The 27,789-nt window shown below is 46.7% G+C and overlaps 1 protein-coding gene across 2 annotated transcripts in view; it reads right to left on the bottom strand.

The window, feature by feature from the left end:
* The window catches only part of INO80C (INO80 complex subunit C), a 63,023-nt gene that overhangs the window by 4,269 nt on the left and 30,965 nt on the right, over positions 1-27,789 (bottom strand). Inside the window, exons 1-4 of one of the 2 annotated variants that reach the window (XM_061131356.1) lie at positions 18,832-19,123; positions 4,066-4,176; positions 2,719-2,830; positions 1,718-1,785 (exon numbers count right to left, since the gene is read on the bottom strand). In XM_061131356.1, the coding sequence (XP_060987339.1) occupies positions 1,718-1,785; positions 2,719-2,830; positions 4,066-4,176; positions 18,832-18,987 (447 nt within the window). In that variant the 5' untranslated portion in view covers positions 18,988-19,123. Of the gene's footprint in view, positions 1-1,717; positions 1,786-2,718; positions 2,831-4,065; positions 4,177-18,831; positions 19,124-27,789 lie in introns of those variants that run through there. The other variant, XM_061131357.1, reaches the window with a different exon arrangement.

Below are 27,789 nucleotides of genomic sequence, written 5' to 3'. Positions count from 1 at the left end.
AATTCTTACATACAGTGGGGCAGAAGGTTTTGAATAACATGACAAGCCCTCTACCGATGGCATAAAGGGAACAATGCTTTTCAACATGAACAAAATGCCTCCTAACATGTAAAAACCACTGTACTAGCAGAGGAGCTGCCTGGTAACGGTGAGGACAAAGCTGTGTTCTAAGGGGCCACCCTCCAAGTCATAAGCCATGGCTGCTACAAGCAGCATAACATGGAACAGGGGGAAAGTTCCACTTTGGGCCAGAACAGAATAACTGGTGCGAGACTAGCTCTCCTTCCATAAACAACTATTAAAATGGGTCAAATATACAAGGCAACTATTTTCTGGCAGGAGACAAGAGATCGCCTAAAACTACATGTCTCTCAGATGGAAGCTCCCTCAGGGGACCTTTCGGAAGAGACACAGGCCCATGAGTAGGCGAAAGGAAGAGCCCACCACACACACGAGCCACACACAGCACTCCCTTCCCCCACCCCACACACTTCTACTCCCCCTGTTTCTTAGGCTCATTATATTTAAGGTCTATGTTAACAAGTCTGAAGAGTATATGCTCCTCTCTGGAAGACAAGCTAAAAACATACAACTAATCCAGAGAGGAAAACTAATTAAAAAAAATCCTTCCTAGTGTAAAATGTGTATCATTAATTTAGTTTGTTACAGCGGTTGGAGTCATATATTTTCATAAAAAAGTAAAGAATTTAAGTGAGGTATATGGGCTTCAAAAAATGAAGTGTCTCATTATTTCCACAGTTATGAGAAGAAGCCCACCGTCCAAATTTAATAATCATGAAAAAGCATGAAGAAGTTCTAGAAACTTCTATACTTCATCCACATTCTGAAAATAAGGAAACAAGATTCTCTGGGGTACACTGAGGTTCATGGACTTGCCCAAGTCCCACTCATCAAACCACACCGCTGGTTTTCAAACTGTCCCCTAGAAGCACCACAGGGGTCCCTGTGGTGGGGAGTGGGCAGGACAGAGGACCAGATCCACACGGGGCCACAGTGAGCAGGTGGGCTCCAGGAGATTCTGTAAAAGCTTTCATTTGGAAAAGGGATTCTGATGCTTAAAAATAAATATGAAAATCACTATCTTTACTGTAGTGCCTCTTAAGAGAAGTTTAAATATTTTAAGTACAATCATCTCTAAGATGCAGGGAATTTTTTAAACATCAGCCAAAAAAAAAATGTTTCTTTCACGTTATCTCATATGGTTAGCAAGGAGAGGAAAGGAGAGTGATACTCAGGTCTCCTGCCTTCTGGAACAACACCTGCCCCAGGTTGCCCACACGGATGCCCCAGGTTGCTGCCGCTGCCTTTTAGTCGCTCAGTCATATCCAGCTCTTTGCAAACCCATGGACTATAGCCCACCAGGCTCCTCCGTCCACGGGATTCTCCAGACGAGAATACTCAAAGTGGGGTGGCCATGTCCTCCTCTTGGGGATCTTCCTGACCCAGGGATAGAACCCGTGTCTCCTGCTTGGCAAGCAGATTCTTTCCCACCGAGCCACCTGGGAAGTCCCTGCCCTAGGTCGCTGCCACTCTTAAATAATTGCATAAACGCTACTGTACAAACCCATCACCTGTTTCCAGTACATGGGCTCCAGGCAGGACCAGTGTCGCTATTCAACACTGTCTAAATAGAGGGTACAGTGAAATCTCCTTTTCGGTTCAGTGTTATATGACATAGAGATGTGATGATACTCACAAGAAGACCTGAAACATCAGAATACTTCTTGGCTGGTTTAAAGGATGGAGGAGCATCAATACTGAAGTCTGGAAAAAAACAAAAAAAGAAGCTAACTAAACTGGCTTTAAAGCATTCAGATCCCTTCCCCTTTTCCTCTAAAAATATTGCTTGATAATATTCCCAAACTTTCTACTTTGTGATTAAGTGCTCAGAGAATTCTCTGGGGAAATAATACAGGATGCCATAAGCCACGCACAAGCTTCAAGTACAGCTCTGCCTTGTTCCCAGGGACCCTCCACTTCAGCAGAACCACCAGAAAGCTCAACTGCCCACCAGCTGCTTTCACGGTCTCTGGCTACATGGGCTGATGGTGATGAGGTGTCAAACAACCCACTAATTGGATCCGAGCATCCGGACACCGGAATGTCCACACCCAGGCATCTGACTAGCTCATTTGTCATCAGTCTGAGTCACCCCCACAAAAGACATGCCGTGGGGCAGGAGATGGAAGGAACTTTGAACCTGTACTTTCCACTAAAGTTGAGCAGAATGTATAACAGACATTCGGAAATACTGTAGTATAAAGTGTTAACTCTGAAAAACACTGGCTGGGAGAGTAAAACAGAGCAGGCCTTTAAGCTGGTGGTGAGAAACTCTCCTAAAGCTTGGGCAACCTTTTACTTGGAAACACATTTTAAGAGTAGACTTTTGAATAAGCAGTTTGTCTAACAGCAACACCCATATAATCATATCTGGACCTGCTTCTCCAGATTGAAATGTTAACAGTGATATTAAAAACCACACATCCATGACAACGCCAACACACACAGATTCAACACACAGTACAAAGCTATGAGGAAATAACACACATTAATCTCCCTATATTGATACCACTGTAAAATTCCTAAGCTAGAAAGTGTTTCTCCATGAACGCAAACACAATAAGATAACGTGGGTTTGTTATAAGAAGGTTCCTAGTCTGAACATTATGAACACATAGGAGGGTCTAGACAGCTCACAGTTGGGATCATTCAGTTGCCATGGCAATGCCCTTTCAGAAGCCAGGATCTGTTTCAGGTTCTTCCAGGTTCTGTTCTTCTTGCCAGCCACTGCACCACCATGGCCAGAATGCTCGAGGCGCAAGCGTGGATTAGAAGAAACAAAAATCAATGGAGACGATCATTTCAGAATCTGACATTTATGCTTATTCATAACTATAATAAACCTTTCATTCAATCAATAGTCAGTGTACCCTAAGGCTTTAAAAAATGTATTACACCATATACCTTAATCTTACTTATAAAAAAACATAGCCTTTGGATTTTTTAAATGCATGAGTTAGTCGCTGATGGAATAGAAATAAAGGGTTATTCTTTTAATATGCACAAAGAAAATCACATCCTTTATTGGGTCTAACTTTATGGAATTCACTCGTGAATTTCTCACTACTTTAAAACAAGTTTACTACAAAGTTAGATTTAAACACATGACCACATCTCTCAATTCCCTTCTGAGGGCCAGCCTCCACCTTGTAAATTACTGGAGCTCCAGGAAAACCCAAGGAAGCCTCCCTCATGACATGGCAAGCCTTCTGGAAATTTTTTTCGTTTTTGTCTTGTGAGGATGACAAAATGAAATGGAAAGAACACAAAAGCTACAGGCACTATTAATGCTGTATTTTCAAAGGTAATTAGTGAAAAATAAACTGTAATGGTATGATCAGAATAATGTAATTTATCCTACCCCTCAAGAACAGAAGGAAGAGGTGGCTATATCTACTTGATAGCACAAGACCTGAGATGTACTTAAAGAAACTAGCGAGGAGCATTCCTCCTTTAGTTAATTACTGCACGCCTCATCTAAACCTCATGAAAAAAGGAAGGAGAGCAATCATCCTGGAAAAACACCCTAAAAACAGCACCACTGAATGAATTTCATAAAATCCTTGGGAACTGGGGGAGCCACAGGAAGGGCTCTCCTGGCCCCAGACCTCAAACCACTGTCCCCGGCAGAAGGTGTGGTGACGCGGACTGAAGGAGAATGGCCACAGCGCTGCTGCGCTGCAGACCAACCGAGTGAGTGAGATCACAGGCCGAGGCACGGTTGCTTGGTTTTTTATTTATAAAACACCTTAGATGCTTCTGGGACTCCCTGGGGCTCTGAGTGTAATCAACCCACCTGAAGGTGCAGGAGACCCGGGTTCAATCACTGGGTCGGGGGGAAACCTGGAGAAGGGAATGGCAACCCACTCCAGTATTCTTGCCTGGAGGATTCCACGGACAGAGGAGCCTGGTGGGCTACAATCCATGGGGTCGCAGAGAGTTGGACACGACTGATCAAGGAACACTTTCACTTTAGATGCTTACCACAAAGTTGGGATCTTTAAATGGCAGAGGTTTGGCAGCTTTCTCCATGGGTCCTGTGCTAAAATCAGAGGGCACCATCTTATTCTCACTCACACCGTCCATGCTGATACCCTTCAAACAAAATAAGAATAATATGAGGTCAGTGTCCTTTAGCTGAGCTCCCTAACTCAGCTCTCAACAAGATGTAAGATGACAGCACCAGACATACGGGAGGAGACAGGGTGCCCGGAGCCCCAGCGGGTGGTCTGCATGGGGTGGGGTTGGGGGGAGAACCTGCCAGGCTGGGAGCCACGCCTGTCCACGCAGAGGCCACAGTGGAGGCAGCCGGGACCCCAGCTGCCAGACTTCCTGGCTCCTCTATGTGCCAAGCACAGGAGTCCTACTACTATGAGGTGAAAACTGAGGCTCAGGCGGACAGATTCAAGGCCGCACAGTGACTGCCTCTGGATTCAAATCCAGTTGGAGCCAATGCCAAAGCCCCACCATCCCTGTGATACCACGCGTGGCCCCTATTCCTACTGATCTTATTAAATTGTGTCTTGAAACATTAAGACCGAAAAGATCCAGCCCCTTTAAGGGTCTCCAATTGGAGAACCCAGGCTGGTGCTGGTACGCTTCAGGGCACAATAGAATGCGGGCATTCTGAGCGAAGAGAATAGGAGAGGAGGCAGGGGGCCTCCGGTCAGCTGGCTGTGGCAGAGTGCCCTGACAAGCAGGCTCCTGGACTTTAAAACAAAAAGCCTTTTTAAGCTAAGAATCAAGAAGAGAGAAAACAAGTCAAAGCAACAAATCACTTCTGATTTGTATTGCAATTTCCAATCTTCCCAGACTGCAATACACTGTTTTTTAATAGATACATAATTTATATACAGTGAAACGCACAGATCTTAAGTGTAGGTTTCATGAGTCTTGCCAAATGTTTCCATTTGTGTAACCCAGGTCCCTGTGGAGACAGACTATTTCCATCTTTCTCAGAAAGTTCCCTCAGGCTCCCTCCTGGTCAGTATCTTCTGCTCTCATGGTCCACCACTGTTCTGAATCCCACGTTACTTTGGCCTGTTCTAGAACTTTATGAGTGGAATCCAACATCTTGCGCTGTTTGCTGTGTTTGGCTTCTTTAGCCCGGCATAAAGTTTTTGAGGTTTATCCATGTCACTACATGGACTGGTGATTTGTTTCACAGAATTTGTATACCACTCGTAAGAAGAGTATTCCCCTGCTATGGATGTACCACAGTATGTTTACCCACTTTCTTGCTGATGAAATGTGGGTCTCTACCAGCCTTCAGCTATTATAAATAAAGCTGCTGTCAACATTCTGTACAGGCCTCTGCATGGATGTATGTCTTTATTTCTCCTGGGGAAATACCTACATGTGGGATGGTCAGGTTTTACAGTAAGTATGTGTTTGACTTCATAAGAAACTGACCAGTCATGCGTGTGTAGTTGCTCAGTCCTGTCCCATTCCTTGTGACCCTTTGGACTGTAACCTGCTGGCCTCCTCTGTCCACTAGGTTTTCAGGTGAGAATACTGGAGTCAGTTGCCATTTTCCTCCTCCAGGGGATCTTCCCAACCCAGGGACAAGAAACTGGCACAGCACTTTCCCAAATGGGGTGCCCTCTTTCATACTCCTAGCAGCAGTGTAGGAGAGTTCTGGTTGCATGTATAGATTCCACCCCTACTGGCCCCCCTAAAATGGCCTCCACGTGGGGGAAGGAAGGTGGGGAAGACAGGGACCACTCACTCTGTTGCAATAGTCCCCTGAAGGGCTCCTCCTCAGACACTTCCCAGACTCCTTTCCAGGGTCTCCCCTCCCCCCCAACCCTGGGCCTGTGCACCCTCTCCTCTGCTCACCACCCCCCTGCTATCCGGATGGCCCCTCCCCTCATCCGTCCCCCCATTCACAGCTTTTCCTAACTTTTCTCCCCTCCAAGGTCTGCTCAGATGTCCACTCTCTAAGAACTAAGATCCCTCCAATTCGTCATCCTTTCCCCACCATTTGTAGCCATATTCTCTCTCTTTCTTCTCCTTTCCACCCCTCCCTCCCACGGTCCTTCCTTTATCTGGCCCTTCCTTAGCTCTGGGGTTCAGATGAAGCCTGAGGCCCACTCCATTCTCTGCAGCACACTCAGCAACTCACTGATAGATGTAAGTTTGATGTCTGTCCCCTGTTGACAGCTGCCCAGGGCTTCCCACCACCCTTGGGATCAGGCACAAATGCTGGCCTCCTCTCCAGCCTCCCCCTCACTCCCCCTCCCTCTTGTATTTTGTATTTTCTGGTCCCCAAACCCATGGAGTCATTTTCTGCCAGCATAAATAGTCTTCAGTGTTTTCCATTTTTTATTTATGCTTCATAAAAATTTCCGTTGGGATTAGCTCATGTCAGTTTTAATTTTACAAGAAAGATTAGATCTAGCATTTTGTATGTAACTAACTTCTATTACCCTTGTGATTTTTCCTTCATGGTCCTAAAATTTCTGTGGGTATTAATATATGTGTCCTGGGGGACCCAATTTGATGGAGCTTTGATTTTTTCCCATCACATTTAATCAGTAACCAACATTACCTTGTGTAGTTTTGGCCAGTTGTCAATGCTATTTTGTGTTGATTATTTGTAAGAGTAATATCATAAATTGGATACATAATTAACACCTGTATTTCAGTCTTGGTTAGTCAATGAAGGGCTTCCCAGGTGGTGCGAGTGATAAAGAACCTACCTGCCAACGCAGAAGACATAAGAGACCTGGGTTGGGAAGATCCCTTGGAGTAGGAAATGGCAACCCACTCCAATATTCTTGCCTGGAGAATCCCATGGACAGAGGAGCCTGGTGGGCTATGGTCCATGGGGTTGCAAAGAGTCAGACACGACTGAAGTGACTTAGCATGCAAGTAGTCACTGGAACGATAGCAGCTTTGTGAAACAGGCAGGGAACGACAGACCGGAAAAAGGAGACACAGAGGAGACAGGTGAACAGACAAGGAGACGGGCAGATTCGAGAGGAGGCGTGGGCCCGGACATCCGGCTCCACCATCTGGCCCCGTCTTCCTTGCCTGCGTCTAACCCAGCACCTAGCGCGGAGAAGCACCAAAGAATCACTTGACTGACTGGAGTCAAGGAACAAGACAACGCCGCATAACTCTGTCAGCATCCGTTTTTGAGATGTACATGTTCAGGGGTTTGTCATAAGGAAGTGCCTCTGGATGGGAAGCAGCAGCCAAACCCAAAGAAACACAGGAAGGCTAATTCAGAAATGACTGGGTTTGGTTACCTGTGGGTGTAAGGGAACAGGGTGGAAGAAAGAGAGGAGAAAACTTAGCTCTGAGTATAGCTGTCTGTAGCTTTGACCTTTTGAGCCATGTTAAAGTTTCACATAGAAATAGACGGACAAATCCAACAAGCATGGGGCAGCAGACAGAAAAAATGGAATGCAAACAAGAAACCAAACCAACCTGAGGTTTGAATGAATAACAAAGACACACTAAAAGGGAGGAAGGGAGAAATAACGTTAGTGATATGAACACAGTATTCCGAACATATAACTCAAGGTGAGAGGCAAAAAGAACCATGAACAATTGGGAGGTTTGTTTCTCCCAAGAGTACAGGTTAATAGTTCGAAACTACTTAATATGCATTCTAAGATGAGGCAAATAAGGAATGAGGGACAGCTAGAATGAACCGCGTGCTACTGGACTGAAATCACAGGTTAGCAATATGAATTCATGGGTTTAACATATACACAGAAAGATAAACACGGAAATGGGGACTTCCCTGGTGGTCCAGTGGTTTAGAATCCACCTTCCAATGCAGGGGACGTGAGTTTGATCCCTGGTCAGGGAACTAAGATCCTGCATTCCACAGAGTGACTAAGCCCACACGCCACGACTAGAGAGTCTGAGAGCTGCAACTACTGAAACCTGCGTGCTCTAGGGCCCATGGTGCGCATCAAGAGAAGTCTGCACATCACCACTAGAGAAAGTCCACATGCTGAAATGAAGACCCAGGACAGCCAAAATTTTTTTTTTAAATAATAATAACAAAAAGAAATGGATACAGAGGCATGGGGGACAGTCATACACACACTCATACACATGACCCCCTACATTTCCTAATTTCTTCCATGCAGACAGCTAGAAACAATGAACATGTCAACCACAAATTGGTGCTTGCCAAGGGCATTTGCCATCTGCCTCTGCACAGGATTGAACCCAGTGCTGCTGCGGCTGCACATGCCCTGAAGGGAGCTCAGGGTGGAGAACAATGAGGCCCTCTGTGCTCCAGGAAGACTGGTGGACAGCTCCTTAGACACATATTTTCAGGAACTGATTTCATGGTCCCAATCCTTGCACCTCCTCCAATCTAGAAAAGCACTAAATCTCTTCATGGTGACATCAGCTCCTCTTGACTGGAAAACCTTTTGTACGATAAGCATTTGATTGCATGGAACTCCTCTTCACCAAAATCTTGTTTATTGACCTTCCCCCACTACCTCTCTGGAGCAGTTTCTCAGAGCTACTATTTGAGGTGCTGTCTCCCGGGCTGTGGTCCTCATTTTGCCCCAAATAAAACTTAACTCACAACTCTCACATTGTGCATCTTCTCTGAGTCAATAAACAGCAGGCACACCGGTGCTCAGATCCCAGTTTCCAAATACTGTTCCCCAAGAACAAGCCATCTTTGAAGAAACGGCTGATTCCAGGACTGGGGCAAGAAAGTACAGCGTGAGTTTTTGGTGCAGGAAGGTAAGAAATCACTTGTATCAGTTTGCTAGGGCTGTGTAACAAAATATTAATACCACAGACTGGGTGGTTTAAATAAGAGAAATTTAGTTTCTTAAGGTTCTAGAGTGGTGGGCTGCAGTCCATGGGGTTGCAAAGAGTCGGGGGCACGACTGAGTGACTAACACACACACACAAGGTTCTAGAGACTATAAGTTCAAGATCAAGATGTCAGCAGGGCTGGGTTTTCCTGAGAACCATCTCTTTGATTTGCAGATGACTGTCTCCTGACTGCGTCCTCTTTCCCGTGACACGCCCTCTTCTTATGAGGACAGCAGGCAAATCGGATTAGGGCTCCACCCTTATGACCTCATTTAACCTTAACTACTTCGTAATGGCCCTATTTCCAAATACAGTAACTTTCTGAGGCATGCTGGGGGTTAGGCTTTTAACAAATGAATCTTGAATGAACACAGTTCAGTCCATTATGGCACTCGAAAAATGACAGAGGTAAAATAAAGACACACGAGTCAGTTTGAAGAGGTCCCCACTAGCCAAACCTGGGCAATTTGCTCAACGTCATTAGTCAATAGGGAAATATAAATCAAAACCACAATGAGATATTACTCCATACCCACCAGGATGGCTCTACTCAAAGGCATAATAACATGTGTTGGTGAGGCTGTGGAGAAACTAGAACCCTCACACACTGCTCATGAGAATGTACAAAGGTGCAGTCACTCTGAAAAACAGTCTGGTGGGTCGTCAAAAGTTAAACATAGAATTATCGTATGACCTAATAATTCAAATCCTAGGAACTTAGCTAAGAGAATTAAAAACAAATGTCTATGCAAAAACTCATACATAAATATTCATAGAAGCATTATTTATAATAGCCCAAAAGTCCAAACAACCTAAATATCCATCAACCAATGAGTGCATAAACAAAACAAGGTTCATCCATACAGTGGAATATTCTACAATTGTTAAGAAGGGACGAGTTACTGATGCATGGTACAACACAGATAAAGCCTGAGTATATCATGCTAACCCTGAGTATATCATGCTAACTGAAAGAAGCCAGCCACAAAAGGCCACCTATTGTATGACTGCATTTAGCTGAGGCACCTAGAGTAGTCAAATTCAGAGAGAGAGAGAGTAGGTCTGGGGTTGTCAGGAGCTAGCAGAGCAGGGGACCCGGGAGTGGCTGCTAATGGGCAGGGCGTTGCTTTTGGGGGTCATGACGCCAGCGAGGAGCAGGCCAGTGGGTGTGGACTGTCAGGACGCAGGGCCTATAGGGCGGCCCATGTTAAGGGGGAGAGAGAAAAACAACTCTAAGAACTAGGCGGTGAGCATCAGGTCAGACCAGAAAAGCCCAGCCAGCTGGGGCCAACTCGAGAAAAACAGGTGAAATGTGAAAGAGGTTTCCTGGGACCACATCCACTTTAAGTTTCAACTTCACTGAGTTTTTCATAAAAAAAATGACTGGTTACATAATGCTGTTTCCACCTGGGAGAAAATAAACAAACAGACCTACTTAGTAGCAAAGAGGAGATACTAGAGGGCAATGAAGAACCAGGCCCAGAGGGCTCTGCTGCTGATTCCAGAACCATCCATGGAACACGCCTGGCTCTCAGGGCACCGTCCTCAGCAGATGCGTCAGCTTTTTCTTCTGGACCAGAACTGCTGGAAGCCTGCGTGCCTCCCCCCGTGTCGGCTCTTCCCTGACTCCTAGTGTGTGCTAAGCTGCTTCGGTCCTGCCCGACTCTGTGCGACCCCACGGACTGTAGCTCACCAGGCTCCTCTGTCCGTGGGATTCTCCAGGCAAGACTGATGGAGTGGGATGCCATGCCCTCCTCCAGGGGTCTTCCCAACCCAAGGATCAAACCCGAGTCTCTCATATCTCCTGCATTGGCAGAGGGGTTCGTTACCTGGGAAGCCCCCGACTCCTAAGTGGGGAGGCTCAGAGGTGCTGGGTGCACAGTGAAATCCCGGGAGGGCACACAGAACATCCCTTTCATTTGGGTTGTTTGCCCCCAGGTCCTGGGAGGCCCAGGAGGACGCGGCAGGAATGCCTCGCTGGACTTGGGTTGCTGAGGAAAGGAGGTGCCTTGCGGCCCACGTGGGTCGGGAGGGCAGGGACCCCACCTGGGAGATGGACAGCGGCCAGAGGGAGGGAGGAAGTGGGAGGAGGGGGGGGGGTCTGCGGCGGGCCGCTCCAGCAGCAGGAAGGGATTGAAGATGCTGCCCCCAGCCCCGACTCCAGAACCAACCAAGCCCTCCTGTTTGTCTGACCACCTTATCCTCATCGCTTCCCCATCCTCAGGCCAGACCTCCAGCAGCTGAGGCAGGGACAGGAAAGGACACCAACTGGGCCATCCGGGGCTGCTTCCTGCCCCCGAAACCTCTCTGAGCAGGTGCAAAAGAACACATGGCCCTGGGCCAGGGCTGGGTGCTCCGCTTTTTTTTTTCCCTTTAAACCCACCCTCTGTGGTACTCCACCCTTGGTCTTCCCTTCCCCTGGGCTTCTGGCAAGCTGGATTGCCTGGGTCTGTTAGTGACAAGATGAGAGAGACACCTTCTGTCCAGGGGAGGATCGAGTCTGTGAGGCGGGGCTGCGATGAATACACTTAGAAATGATGGATAGTTTCCATATGACTAGACCATTGTTAAGGCTAAGAGACTTTAAGAACTGAACTGAAGTGACAACCGGCCCTAAGGGGTGTCCAGTCTTTGCAACGCAAAAAGAACTAAAAAGACCCTGAGGCTGGGAAAGATTGAGGGCAGGAGAAGGGGACGACAGAGAATGAGACGGCTGGATGGCATCACCAACTTGATGGATATGAGTTTGAGCAAGCTCTGGGAGTTGGTGATGGACACGGAAGCCTGGTGTGCTGTAGTCCGTGGGGTCGCAGAATCAGACACAACTGAGCGACTGAACTGGACTGAAGTCCCAAGGAAGAGAAACCCAGCCCGCCAACAAAGGAACACCTGATGGCTCCTAAGTGACTCCAGAAATCAGCCAGGCCTCAGCTCACCTGCCTGGAGAACCCAGTCACCCAGCTTCGTGTCTCCAGGCCAGCTCGCAGGGTTACATCTATCTAATAGTAACCTAGATTCAACCTGAGCCTAGTCTACAACTGCAGGGTTACTGTAGGGTTATTACTTGAAACAGCAAAAACGTGAGATGCAATCTAACCTCCAATCAAGTCAATTAAGTAAGAGCACTTATTCCTTGTGAAGACTATCAACATAGAGAAAGGGCCAGGAAACAACGCTAAGTGGAAAGCAGGGCCCACAATGTTATACACCAAATACAGTTTACGAAAACCTGTATCTACACGTAGAAAACCCAAATTATCATAGTTGTGGGGTAAGAAGACTGGCTGGTGTTTTATGGCCACTTTAAAAATAGAAAAAAGAAAACTAACAATATGATTTTTTCAAAAGGTGAGGTAGAATGATTACTTTCTTAAATGAATAAAGCAAGTCAGTACAGTGTTCTCAAGCGGCCTCCAATGACAGAAGAGTCCACTGTCACCTGTACTCTGCACTAGCCTTCTAAAGAAGCAACTGGGCCTCTCAACTTACATATATATTATGATAACTGCTTCACCGTCATAAACCAGCCTATTAGGTAACCTATTACCTAATTAGGAAACCTATTAGTCTGTAGGTCAATTAGGTTTCTCTGTAGATTTTATTAACCTGAATAGCCACTTGGAAAATATAAACTGCTCTGTGTTCATAGAGAAGGACTTGCGGACACAGAGGGAGGAGAAGGTGGGACGAATCGAGAGAGTGTCACTGACATATATATAGACTACCATGGGGACTCCCTGGTGGCTCGGTGTTAAAGAAACTGCCAGCAATGCAAGAGACTTGGATTGGATCCCTGAGTCAGAAAGATACCCCTGGAGAAGGGAATGGCAGTCCACTCCAGTATTCTTTCCTGGAGAATCCCATGGACAGAGGAGCCTGGCGGGCTACAGTCCATGGGGCCACAAAGAGTCAGACACGACTTGAGTGACTAACACACATACACACATAGACTACCGTATGTAAAATAGACAGCTGGTGGGAATTTACTGTATAACAAAGGGAGCTCAGCTCAGGTGCTCTGTGATGACCTGGAGGGGTGGGATGGGGGTAGGAATGGGAGGGAACCTCAAGAGGAGGAGAGGTATGTATACTTATAGCTGATTAAAAAGCATGTTAAAAAGCAGAGACATTACTTGTTCGACAAAAGTCCATCTAGTCAAAGCTATGATTTTTCCAGTACTCATGTATGGATGCGAGAGTGGGACCATAAAGAAGGTTGAGAGCCAAAGAATTGATGCTTTCAAATTGTGGTGCTGAAGAAGACTCTTGAGAGTTCCTTAGACTGCAAGGAGATCAAACCAGTCAATTCTAAAGGAAATCAACCCTGAATATTCATTGGAAGGACTGATGCTGAAGATGAAGCTCGGATACTTTGGCCACCTGCTGCAAAGAGCGGACTCATTGAAAAAGACCCTGATGCTAGGAAAGATTGAGGGCAGGAGGAAAAGGGGATGGCAGAGGATGAAATGGTTAGATAGCATCACTGAATCAATGGACACGAATTTAGACAAACCCCAGAAAACAGTGAAGGACAGGGAGCCTGACATGCTGCAGTCCATGGGGTTGCAAAGATTCAGACACAACTTAGCAACTTAACAACAAATAGCCAATTCACATTGTTGTACAGCAGAAACTAAGGCGATATTGTAGAGCAATTCTCCAATTTTAATAAATGCCCTGTATTGATCTAATAAAATCTTCCCCCCACCCCAAAGCATTTCTCTATACCTGGGATATGGTTATATTAGAGATCTAATTATATCTTCTAAGATGTAGAGCTGTAAGAGTGATGTTAAGAGAGGCAGTCAAGAAAAAGAATGTAGATTCTGGGTAGTCCAATTGTGTCTCAATACTGACTCTATCATGGCATCTGGCCCCATGACTTCATGGGAAACAGATGGGGAAACAGTGGAAACAGTGTCAGACTTTATTTTGGGGGGCTCCAAAATCACTGCAGATGGTGATTGCAGCCATGAAATTAAAAGACACTTACTCCTTGGAAGGAAAGTTATGACCAACCTGGATAACATATTTAAAAGCAGAGACATTACTTTGCCAACAAAGGTCCATCTAGTCAAGGCTATGGTTTTTCCAGTAGTCATGTATGGATGTGAGAGTTGGACAGTGAAGAAAGCTGAATGCTGAAGAATTGATGCTTTTGATCTGTGGTGTTGGAGAAGACTCTTGAGAGTCCCTTGGACTGCAAGGAGATCCAACCAGTCCATCCTAAAGGAGATCAGTCCTGGGTGTTCACTGGAAGGACTGATGCTGAAGCTGAAACTCCAGTACTTTGGCCACCTCATGCAAAGAGTTGACTCATCTGAAAAGACCCTGATGCTGGGAAAGACTGAATGCAGGAGAAGGGGATAACAGAGGATGAGATGGCTGGATGGCATCACCAACTCGACGGACATGAGTTTGGGTAAACTCCAGGAGTTGGTGATGGACAGGGAGGCCTGGTGTGCTGCAGTCCATGGGGTCACAAAGAGTCGGACACGACTGAGCGACTGAACTGAACTGAACCGACTCTATCACTTGTCAGCTGTGTGACCACAGAAAAGTTACTTAACCTCTCTATACTTCTGTCTTTTTATCTGTAGAATAACAATTCTCAGAGGGTTGCTCTGAGAATTAAGTGAGATAGCAATTAGAAAGTACTTAGAACAGTACTTGGTATACATAGTAAGTGCCCAATAAATATAACTGCTATTAATTATCACAATTTCTTTCACTTTAGCACAGTGTATCTGTTTTTTAACCCAACTTAACACTAGCCATTTTCAAAGTATCAGGACCAAAATGGATGGGAGGTGGCACTTTCCAAATTATAATGTAAGTAATCAATAAGTATATTAGTTACACTGAAAATCTAAATCCAAACAGAAGAATTGTAGTTTTGTGACAGATGTACTACTTAGCAAGCACAAACACTAATGATTTCTGCTGAACTAAAGATTCACCTTGATGAAATAATAAAACAAAATTGTTTTAGTACTCAAAGTATTTAATATCATTTTACACGGCTGACATAAATGAGACATCTACAAATGCTTTGCTCCAAATACTTTCAGGTAAAAAATATTCCCTTCAACCCCTGAGGATTTCCAAGCAGTAAGCCCTTTTTATTTCATCCATTCATTCAATTTTACTTCAGAAAAAGCATGCATCTTCTGGAAAAGTAAAAGCCACTTTAAGAATCCATCAAGTTATTTTCACTAATTTCAAAAAGCACTCAAACGTCTACGTGAGTGTCCTCTGTAAATTTTTAAATCCCATGAAAGGTTAACAGAGACTGGTTTTTTTTTTTTGGTAAGACACAAAATAGCTGAAATGACTTAAGTAGGGAAATTTAGGATACTGAAAGATCTGTAAAGTCCCTTTTAACTCAAGAACTATGATCATTTATACAGAAAAACACTCATTTCCCACTGATGACACTTTGAGCATCCTCACACTCGGGCATAGCTCCGCCTCTGGAAGGCCTTCCCCAGTCAGACCGTCCACTCCTCAGAGGCCGCCTCTAGTCCCTTTTCTCCCCACCTCTCCTTCTCTAGTGACCACCTCCGGCTCTGAGTCTTCATCTTCCTGTGTCCCGCCACTGAGGCCCCAATACCAGAAAAGACCCATAACTGGCTTTGGGACGTGGTTAGAAATGATGAGATTTTCCCACTTCAGATATGTGACAGGTAGAATTCAGAGACGGCCCTTAAGATTCCAGGGCTCTGGTGTATACACACCTTGACCCCGTTTTTAGGCAAACGCTAACGTATGTACCACTGTGATGGGATCTGTGATACACTGAAGGGAAATGCAACATATATCTTACATTTGAAATAAAATTAAGGTCTCAGGTCAGCTGATCTTAAAGGAGACTATCCTGGTGGGCCTGCCCTAATCCCATATGCTCTTTAAAGCTGGGCTCAGAGTCAGAGACAGGAGAAGTCAGAGACGTTTGAGGAGTGAGAGGGATTAGACACAAAAGAGATTCTCGACAGCTGGCTTCAAAGACGGAGGAGACCATGCGGCAAGGACAGGGATGGGGACAGACAGCCAGGAGACAGCGACTTCAGTCCCTGCAGAGAACTGAATTCTGCCAATGGTCTGCATAAGGCTCAAAAAAGACTCTCTCTCAGAGCATCCACCCAACAAACCAGCCCAGCCCGACGCTTTGATTTCAGGGAACAGGAAACCAAACCTCTCTTTTTGTGCCTGGACTCCTGACCTACAGAACCAGGAACTGATAAACAGGTGTCATCTAAGCCACAGAATTTGTGGTCATCTGTTATGATGGCAGAAGAAAACTATTGCAATATATGTAGGTCATTCTCCTCCTGGAAGGATTTTTGGGAGGGCAGAGACAAGCGATAATCCACTGAAATAACTTAAGCATGCTGGAGACAGAACAGATATAAATACTTGCTGACTGAACTCAACAGAAAGTAAACTGAAGGCTGAGGACAATTTAGGAAGATTCCAGGCAGCCCTCAGGGCAGCTCTGTGCTAATACCTGCATTTGCTGCGGCCCAGGGAATGAGGATGCAGCATTATGTTGGTGGCGGCGATGGTGGCTTAGTTGCTCAGTCATGTCTGACTCTTTGCGACCCCATGGACTGTAGCCCACCAGGCTCTTCTGTCCATAGGGATTGTCCAGGTAAGAATGCTGGAGTGGGTTGCCATACCCCCTGCCAGGGGATCTTTCCCGACCCAGGGATTGAACCCGTCTCCTGCCTTGCAGGCAGATTCTTTACCACTGAGCCATTTGGGAAGCCCTAGTGCTATGTTAGAACAGGAGGAAAATCTAAGACTTCTGGAGACAGAAGACAATTTTTTTTTCCCTTTGTGAGATGCTGAGGGTGGGAGTCAGGTAACTGGCTATACACCTCATTAGTTAAACACCAGCCGGGGAGAGATGAACAAAGAAGTCACTATTCCGGGGAATACCCTTCTCTTTCCAGCCAGAGACTGGGCCGAGGCTGCTGAGATGGGGGAGACCCACAGGAAGAACCTAGGCAGCCCTTCCCATTACTGAGATCTCTAAGACCAGCAAGGTTGTGATGTCCACCCAGTGGGGTTACTGGAAATCCCCCCATTCTGAAGGCATTCATCCACTTTCTGAAGCTTGCTGTGGCGGTGGGAGTTGATGAGCAGTGCTACCTTAGGTCAAAACAATCATTCCTCTCAATAGGTACTGACTACATTCTTTGGTCTTGGCACATCTGGATATCAAAATGCACTGAGCACATACTGGGAGAAAGTATTCACAATGCACATATCTGGCCGAGAACTCCGTGCATGCTAGTGCATGCATGCTAAATCGCTTCAGTCGTGTCCGACTCATTGCAACCCCTTGGACTGTAACCCACCAGGCTCCTCTGTCCATGGGATTCTCCAGGCAAGAACACTGGAGTGGATTGCCATTTCCTCTTCCAGCCAAGAATATATAAAGAACTCTTATCCTTTAGTTCCCTGGTGGCTCAGTGGTAAAGAACCCGCTTGCCAATGCAGAAGGCTCGGGTTCCATCCCTGGGTCAGGAAGATCCCCTAGAGAAGGTAATGGGGAAACACTATTTCAAAAACAGTTTCACAGAGAAATCCAAACACACACAAAAGAATATGCTCTGTAGGAAAAGAAAGAGTGTTAGTCACTCAGTCAAGTCCAACTCTTTGGGACCCCTGGACTGCAGCTCACCAGGCTCATCTGTCCACGGGGATTCTCCAGGTAAGAATACTGGAGGGGCTTGCCATGCCCTCCTCCAGGGGATCTTCCCAACCCAGGGATCAAACCCAGGTCTCCTGCATTGCAGCCAGATTCTTCACCATCTGAGCTACCAGGGAAGCCCTATGCTCTGTATGATTCCATTTATATTCTGCTCAAAAAGAGAAAGTCATTCCATGGGGGGAGAGGTCAGAGTAGCAATTACCTCCAGCTGGGAGGGAAGAGTACCCACTGGAAAGGTCACCAAGGAATATTCTGGGGCTCTTAGAAATGCTCTCTATCCTAATCTGGATGGTGGCCACATAGGTGGGTACATATGTAAAGTCACTGGTCTATACTCTTTAAGATTTTGGCATGTCACAGTATGCAAATCATACATAAATATTTTAAAAGGAAAAATCTGCACTAGCAATTACCAATGGAGAAAACCAGAGACAGCTGATATCGCTAGACTATCCTTCTGGGTGAAGGATGTTACCTACACCTTGTGTTGGAGAGCACAAAGGAACACACTCCATCTTTGCTCTCTCACGGCTTTAAGTAAAATACAGGAGCCAAGAAAAACACGTATCTAACCAAGTTACTCTTGTGCTGCAAATGCTTTGCTGGAATCGTGGAGCCCGGATCGCCCAGATGCGGTGAAGTCGTGCCAGGCGCTGTGCTCAAGAGTTTTACGACCATGATCTCATTGAATCCTCATAACAACCCCATGAGGTAAGACCAAACCCACTCTGGGGCAGGGACACTAAAGGTCAAAAAAGCACTTTGCTGAGGATGAGGGAAACCATCCTTAGCAATACACCTTTATATTCCTCCACACGATTCATTAGGGCGCTCTGCACCTCACAGGCATCTGGTAAATGTCTGAAGAATGGACCAAGGGGAGACACACGCGAACTTCTGCTTAACTGACTTCGGCAGAAAGAGGTGGCCCTACGATTAAGGCAATAACAGCCTCCCCACCTCCCCTGTTCTCCTTCTGGACAATGCAACGCGGGTGCTTCTTTAATCAAACCCCACGTAGCCAAAGGAAGAGGGTGGGGAAAAAAGTTTCACTTGCGCCAGAGACAGCACCTACCAAAGAGGTGTGACTGTACGGCCCCGCCCACACGAAACGCCCAGCCTCGCTGAGCCCCACCCACTCGGGCCCACGCATGCGCTCTCGAGCCCCTTACCGGGATGGGGAGGGGTGGGCTTCCGCGCACGCGCAGATTAGGCGAGTGACAGCGTACCTGCGCAAAGCCGGAGGCGGACACCTTTTTCTTCTTGCCGGCGCTGTAGCCGCCAGCGCTGCTGCCGTTGTGGGAAGGACTGGCCGGCCTCTTCTTGCTGTTCCGGGCTATCCCCGGAGTGGACGTGGTGGCCACAATGGGAATCTGGGCCGCCATTCCCACCCTGAGCCTTGCTCCTCCCCCCCTCCCCACTCGGGTCCCGGTGCAGGCCTTGGAACTTCCGGCCTGCCGTTACTTCCGTCTCTATGGTTTGAAAACCCGGCCCGGACTCGGAAAGCGTGCGTTACTTCTCTCTGAGCCAGATCTAAAAGGCGGAGCTCGGAGCAGTCTGTTTCTTCCGGGCGGGACGGCGTCTGCCAGGGCAGAGTGCAGCTCCTCCCGCGCTCTGACGCCGGGCACGTGCTTGGACGTCCCCAGGGTTGGAGGATCGGACCTCCACCATCCCACGATCTGTTCTGATTAAGTGGATTTTTAAAAAGTTAATCACCACGTTGTCTCTTCTCAAGTCAGAAGATTGATCCCTTTTGTTGTCTGTAAGTATACAAGTAAGGACATTGTCCGTGGACCAGTACTGCCAGGCTCCTGGCTCTCCCCTTAGTCGCAGCCTTGTTGCGCAGAAGTTTGTGTTTCATGGTGCCCAGATAAACTTGAAGGGCAGAGTGGCTCCTAACCTTGTAAGGGTCACGGACCCCACTGAGCATCCGAGCTCCCCCTCTGCACCTCCTCATGCAAGCTACAATCAAACATTAAAAAGTTCACAAATCTGCTAAAGCCTATTTATAAACTTAATGGAACACCACCCCCCCCCCGCCCCCCTCAGTTACTAGCCATGTACTACTTTATATTTCTTCGAAGTTTTGTGACATAAGTTGCTTGATTTATAATTGGTAGGCTAATTTATTTGGGCTCTGCTGGAACATAAGCGGTATGAGGGGAAACCGGTTATGTTTTCCTCACTTTTCTTTCCCAGGTTCACAAGTACCTTGCAGGTCGTTGTTACATTATACGTATTTTTGTAATGAAGTAATTAAACAGTGAATGAACTCCTTGTAGTAACTGGTTGAAGCTGCTGTTTCCTGATACAGGAAAGAGGTATTTGTGAATCTGGATATTTGAAAGAAATAGACTGCAGAATGACTTAAAGGTGAGAGAAAGAACAGTTAGGAAACTAGTAGTAATGTTGTTGACATCTTTTCTCCATTAGAGAAAAGAATAGCTTACCAGTATTGAAATGGTCCCTTCTGTACTCCAGTCTCCACCCCCTCTTCACCTAAAGCTTGTCTTCCTTATTCCTTATTTCAGTAACTTAACACCTCCAACCTGCTAGTCATCTAAGCCAGAACCTAGGTGGTTGTCCTGGCCTCCTGGGTCTATTCTCTTCTCATTCTGGGTAACGACCCCCTCACTGTTCCTATCCTGGTGAATCCATTGACCCTCATCTGGATCCTTGCAACACACACTTTGTTTTGTTTTAACTTTTCTTTAATTTAATTTTTATTTTATATTGGATTTACACTGTTATGTTACAAAGTCCCTTTATGTTAGTTTGAACTTTTGTCTTTTCCGATACCACCCTGACCACAGACCACCCTTCATCCTGGTTTCCAGAATGGTCTAACTAGATCACAGAGCTAATCACGTCACCTGTGTTCTTCAGAGGCCTTTTACTTTGGCATATAAGGTTCTTATGGAGGTGATGGAATTCCAGCTGAGCTATTTCAGATCCAAAAAGATGATGCTGTGAAAGTGCTGCACTCAATATACCATCAAATTTGGAAAATTCAGCAGTGGCCACAGGACTGGAAAAGGTCAGTTTTCATTCCAGTCTCAAAGAAGGGCAATGCTAAAGAATATTCAAACTACCACACAAACTGCACTCATCTCACATGCTAGCAAAGTAATGCTCAAAATTCTCCAAGCAAGGCTTCAATAGTACATTAACTGAGAACTCCCATATGTTCAAGCTGGATTTAGAAAAGGCAGAGGAACCAGAGATCAAATTGCCACCATCCACTGGATCATAGAAAAAGCAAGGGAATTCCAGAAAAACATTTGCTTCATTGACTACACCAAAGTCTTTGACTGTGTGGATCACAGCAAAGTGCAGAAAGTTTTTAAAGAGATGGAAATACCAGACCACCTTACCTGCCCCAGAGAAACCTGTATGCGGGTCAAGAAGCAATAGTTAGAACCAGATATGGAACAACAGGCTGGTTCCAAATTCGGAAAGGAGTATGTCAAGGCTGTATGTTGTCACCCTGCTTATTTAACTTATATGGAGAGTACATCATGCAAAATGCTGGGCTGGATGAAGCACAAGCAGGAATCAAGATTGCCAGGAGAAATATCAATAACCTCAGATATGCAGATGACACCACCCTTATGGCAAAAAGCAAAGAACTAAAGAAGCTCTTGATGAAAGTGAAAGAGGAGAGTGAAAAAGTTGGCTTAAAGCTCAACATTCAGAAAACTAAGATCATGGCATCTGGTCCCATCACTTCATGTCAGATAGATGGGGAAACAATGGAAACAGTGACAAACTTTATTTTCTTGGGCTCCAAAGTCACTGCAGATGGTGACTGCAGCCATGAAATTAAAAGATGCTTGCTCCTTGGAAGAAAAGTTATGACCAACCTAGACAGCATTTTAAAAAGCAGAGACATTATGTTGTTGACAAAGGTCCATCTAGTCAAAGCTATGGTTTTTTCCAGTAGTCATGTATGGATATGAGAGTTGGACCATAAACAAAGCTGAGTGCTGAAGAATTGATGCTTTTGAACTGTGGTTTTGGAGAAGATTCTTGAGAGTCCCTTGAACTGCAGGGAGATCCAACCAGTCCATCCTCAAGGAAATCAGTCCTGAATATTCATTAGAAGGACTGATGCTGAAGATGAAGCTCCAATACTTTGGCCACCTGATGCAAAGAACCAACTCATTGGAAAAGACCCTGATGCCAGGAAAGATTGACTGCAGGAGGAGAAGAGGGTGACAGAGCACAAGATGATTGGATGGCATCACCGACTCCAGGACATGAGTTTGCGCAAGCTCTGGGAGTTGGTGATGGACAGGGGAGCCTGGCTTGCTGCAGTCCATGGGGTTGCAAAGAGTCGGACACAACTGAGCAGCAACATACGGTTCTTAACAACTGGCTCTGCCCGCTTCTCTTGTTTCATACCAAACATTTAATTCTCTGTGCTCTGACTGGTTCTAACTCTTGCCTAGGGTGCCTTGTGCCCACCCTGTGCATGCCTTCCAGAGGGCATTGAGCACAGTGTGCTCTGCTGGGCACCTTCCCATAATCCTCATAATCATAAATGTTTACTGAGTTCAAACACCTGTCCCCTGCTTCCAGACAAGTGGGTACCTCACCATCTGGCTTCCCAGCACAAAATTCAGTCCTGATTTTGTCTCCTCCTTTCTTCCTGAATTCCTTCCCTTGGGACTGTGAAACACCACCATCCTTTTTTTTTTTTTCCTTTTTCCTAACCGCTGATCCTTTCTTTGACAGTCTTTTTCTTTTACCAAACGGTTTCTAATCACACTATACTTTTTTCAAAATACAGGTTATGTAGACATGCTCCCTGGACTTCCCAGGTGGCCTAAGTGGTAATGAATTTGCCTGCCGGAGCAGAAGGCTTCAAAGACACGGGTTTGATCCCTAGGTTGGGAAGATCCCCTGGAGAAGGAAATAGCAACCTACTCAGGTATTCTTGCCTGAAGAATCCCATGGGCAGAGGAGCCTGTTAGGCTGCAGTCCTTCGGGTCGCAAAGAGTCAGACACAACTGAGCACACGTACACCACGCTAGACATACTCCTCCTCCAACAGATAGGTTTTTAAAATTTCCTGGGTGATTCTAAAGATTAGTCAGGTTTGGAATCAGCTCTTCCTGCTCAGTCCTTACATATTAATAGTTCCTCACTGCTTGGTTAAAGGCCCTCTGCCCTCCACACTTTGTACTCTCCCCAGACATTTCACCAACTCACAGGGTGTTCAGGTGCCATCTAAATGAAGATGACTTTAATATTTACTTTTCTTATCTGGATCTTTCTTCAAAGATGCATATCCAGATACAAAATTCCCCACCTGGATATGAATTCGGATGCCTACAGTCATCTCACAGTCAACACGGCAAAAAGAGAATTTGTCTTCCTCCCTGCTCCTCCAAAATATACTACTGTTTCCTATCACAATAAATGCCAACATTATCCACAAGTTGTTCAAACTGGAAATCTGGACGGCATCCTTGACTCCTCCCCTTTGGGCACCTCCACACTGTAACCCCATTCCAGCCACCATCCCCTCTCTCTGCTGCTGTTGCTTCTGCTGAGTCGCTTCAGTCATGTCCAACTCTGTCCGACCCCATAGACGGCAGCCCACCAGGTCTCACCATCCCTGGGAGTCTCCAGGCAAGAACACTGGAGTGGGTTGCCATTTCTTTCTCCAATGCATGAAAATGAAAAGTGAAAGTGAAGTTGCTCAGTCATGTCCGACTCTTTGTGACCCCATAGACTGTAGCCTATCAGGCTCCTCCGTCCATGGCATTTTCCAGGCAAGAGTACTGGAGTGAGATGCCATTGCCTTCACCTCTCTCTCTCTAGGACTCCCATATTGCCTTTTATCTTTTGGATTCCTGTGGTCCCTTCAACCCAATTCCCCCATGCAATTCCACTTGACCTTTTGTACAGTACAGATGTGCATGTGTTATCATGCTCTCTGCTGGAAACCCTTTGGTGGCTTCCCCTGGTCCCTAGAGTGAAGTCCAGTGTCCACAGCATAGATTAACAGGCCTTCAGGGAGCTACCCGCCTCTCCAACCTTGCCTCTCACCAACCTTGCCTCCCACCAGCTTGCTACCCTCCAGTCCAGTTTTCACTTTTTTGTCTGTTCCACCAGTCAGCCCTATTCCCTCCTCCCTCAGGGCCGTCACCCACATTGCTACTACTTCTGCCTGGAAGTTGCTTTTCTCCCCACCCCACCCTCATTTCTTTCCACTCACCCTTCCTGTCTTGGCTGACATTCTATTATTTTAGCCCTCCCCATCTCTCTGGCTTGGTTAAAAGCTCTGTTCTGTGTTCCCATCACTCTTAGTCATCCAGTGTCTATGAAGCGGTTGTACTATGTCCAGCCCTGTGGATGGAGACAAGGACAAACAAAACAAGAGTACTCCCTGCCCTCAGAAAGCCCCCAGTCTAGCTGAGGAACAGACTTTAGATTTGTCTTCTCAGCTGGACAGAAGCTGCCTGTGGCAGTGACTTGAGCTATGAAGGATCGAGCGGCTGAGCAGCAGGAGATGATGAGGAGCCAGGAGAGGGAGAGAAATGCAGGAGCACAACCTCTCAAGGGAGCAAAAAGCTTCAGACTGGGGAGAAACCGGTCCCACGTCCACCTTGACAGTGCCATCACTGCACACCGTGGGCACGTGCAGGGACTCCACGCCCTGCTGTGGGTGTGGCTCCTGTGTGTGCTCAGGCATGTCTAACTCTTCCCACCCTATGTAATGTTATTGGCCAGGCTCCTCTGTCCGTGGGATTCTCCAGTCAAGAATACTGGAGTGGGTTACCATTTCCTCCTCCAGGGGCTCTTCCTGACCCACGGATTGAACCTGTGTCTCCTTGCTTTGGCAGGCAGGTTCTTTACCACTGAGCTGCCTGGGAAGCCCCTGGATTTGGCTCACACATGCTGGAGAGGAGATGTGTGAACACTGATGACCCATATTCTGCTAGCTTTCATGTGGAGGCAGGACCTCAGCCTTCCCTAAGTCCCTTCCCCAGTTATTCCTGAGAACTTGCAGGGCACATCTGCTGTAGCGTGAGGCCTCACTATGGACTTCCTCTGCAGCCGTCTTGCTGGTACCCGTGGCTCCTGTGTCCCTCACTGATGCCACCTTTCCTTTTGGTGAAAGCTGCTCGTACTGTCACTGTGGCTGCCAATTAAGGATCTTTAGCCAGAGTCTCGATCCCAGTTAAAACATAATAATTAAGAATAAATACAGTTGGGACTTCCTTAGTGGTCCAGTGGCTAAGACTCCATGCTCCCAATTCGGGGGGCCTGGGTTGAATCGCTGGTCAGGGAACTAGATCCCGTGTGCCACAACTAACACCTAGCAGAGCCAAATTAGTAAATGTTAAGTAAAAAGGATAAATACAGTTGACCTTGAACAACATGGGTTTGAACTGTGTGGGGCCACTTACACAAGGATTTTTTTTTCTTTTTTGATAAATATATACTACAGTAGTAAGGCTGAGCAGCGAAGAATTGATGCTCTCGAACTGCAGTGCTGGAGAAGACCCTTGAGAGTCCCTTGGACAGCAAGGAGATCAAACCAATCAATCCTAAAGGGAGTCAACCCTGGATATTCATTGAAAGGACTGATGCTAAAGCTGAAACTCCAATACTTTGGTCACTTGATGTGAAGAGCCGCCACATTGGAAAAGACCCTGATGCTGGGAAAGACTGAGGGCAGAAGGAGAAGGGAACGACAGAGGATGAGATGGTTGGATAGCATCTCTGACTTGATGGACATGAGTTTGAGTAAACTCCGGGAGTTGTTGATGGACAGGGAGGCCTGGTGTGCTGCCATTCATGAGGTCGCAAAGAGTCGAACACGTCTTAGTAACTAAACAACAAAACAATACAATCTAGGCTGATTGAATCTACAGATGTGGAACCATGCATCTGGAGGGCTTCCTGTAAAGTTATATGCAGATTTTCAATGGTGCTTGGGTAGGACACCCCATCCCCCTAGCTCTCGTGTTGTTCAAGGCGCAACTTAAATGAGCTTTTAAGCTACTCCATCTCACCTGAGATATAATGTTACCTACTTAATCGTCTCATGAGTCTCAGGAAGAATGGTGGGTGTTGGGATCATGCTATAGGATGGAGGACACGATATCCGTCTTCTCTTGATAACTTGTGTAAAGTACAGTGTTGCTGTCTGTATGGTCAGTGGCTGCTCCAGTTGGTATGGGACTCCTTGACACAAATCTTGAAGCTGCAGTCAAGACCCTCAAAATCCCCAACTCCCAGCCACTGGGGGAGGAGCAGAGCATGCAGTGCCTGTCCCAGACTGTAGAGGTATACAGGCCAAAATAGCCCAGGGCTACCAGAGGTCAATGGAGGGAGCCCCTTGGAGAGGGTCACAGTCTTACCTGGATTTGTTCTTTGGACGTCAGCTCCCAGGAATCACCTCTGATCTCTCTGTTCCCACCTTTAAACCAAGTGAGATGTCCCTGAAGGACGTGCTCCCAGCTGCCTGTTTCTTCCATCACAGTACACGTTGTGTAGTGTGGATTTTAGGCTCACTTAGGCAGAAACAGTTTCTTCTCCATCACTGTCTTCGGAGCTTTGCATGCCACAGCCCAGTGATGATCTGCTGAGGGCATTATTATACCGGCATGCTGCGGGCCTGCCCTAGTTGCCATGTACCCGTGGGCAGGCTGCACAGAGCTCAACTCCGGATGCACCTTTTATATCGAATATGAGATGATGGCAGCCCCTCTAGTCGGGCATTGCACCTGTCACACAGTCACACCTGGCAGCCCCAGGCTCATGCAGTCTCCTCTCTGGATTTTGACCTCAATAGGTAATATTGCTTTGCAAAGTCGGAATGAGAGAAAATAGTTTTAAGGGCCTCTGTGTTTACTGGTGGAGAAAGAATTGGCAACCTACTCCAGTACTCTGGCCTAGGCAATCCCATGGACAGAGGAGTCTGGCGGGCTACAGTCCGTGGGGTCACAAAGAGTCGGACATGACTCGGAGACTAAATAACAACAACAACATGGTTCCTGGAATTACTCCTTAAACCCGTGTATGTTATATAAACACTAATTTAGCATTACAAATATGACCTGAAATGCTGACATATGTCTCCCCAAATAGTGGGGTTCTTCCCTTTAATTCTGAGGGCCAGTGTCATGCTCTGGAGATGGTATTTTCTCATCCTGATCAGCCCCATACGCCTTCTCTGAGCGCTGGTCCTGCCCTTGTCTCTTACCAGAGGCCCCACCCATTACTTAAAATGAATTACTTAGCATTTTAACATTTACTCTTTGTGTATATTATAGAGAAAGAAAACAATTGTGATTACTATAATTCTGTGTCTCTGAGGTTGCCTCCCTATTTTGCTCTCTGCAAACCTCAAATTTGCTAATCCCTGGGCTGTGGCAACACCTGCCTTCTTAATGTCAGCCCGCTTCAGTTTTCCCCATGTGTCATGGTTCCTAATTCTGCTGCGACGTTGTTGGTTTTTGTTTGTTTTTACTGACCCATGACATTTTGTTTCCATCAGCATCAGCTGTACTTGTACTTTAAGGTAGCAGTGGAGACAGTCAGTCCAAAAGTTTTGGGGATAGTTGGTTGCGGAATAAAACAGTGATGATACAGAGGCCCAGAGATGTTCATTTTTCTAAGCTTGCAAAGAAATCCTCAGAAGACGCTAAGGAGCTGAGGTCTCCTCCCAGGTGGTCATTCTGCGTCCTCACAAGACACTGCTGTTCCTGCTCCAAGGCCGGTGAACCGGCCAGCCGGGCTCCCAGAGTGTGCCCTGCTTGAGGGTGGGGGCAGGGCCAGAAGAGCACATGGCCGGCCGAGGAAGGGAGACACGTTCTGGGCAAAGGGCCAGCAGCAGCCACCTTCCTCCTTGGTGGGACTCTGGGAGGCCCCAAGAGCTGTGGGGGCGCAGAAGCCCCCACCCCCACCTTGCCCAAGGAAGCCTGGCTAGCTGATGGGGTTTCCACCTGCCATTATTTGGAAGAACAGACATGGAACATGTGATGTCGCTCACAGTTTTTTAGAAAACTATTCATTCTGTAAAGTCTTGAACTACTTACGAGGCCCTATGACCAGTCTTATTATCTTTTCAACTCTTACTGAATGAGTGCTGACCAAGTCCAGCTGTCCTGGCCTCCATCTTGCTCATCTCAGGGTTCCTGGAACCCCACCACCCCACCTCACCCCAG

This window comes from Dama dama, chromosome 27 (genome assembly GCF_033118175.1).
Source record: "Dama dama isolate Ldn47 chromosome 27, ASM3311817v1, whole genome shotgun sequence".
Classification (NCBI taxonomy): Eukaryota; Metazoa; Chordata; class Mammalia; order Artiodactyla; family Cervidae; genus Dama; species Dama dama.
This window is presented reverse-complemented; position numbering and strand designations above follow the sequence as displayed.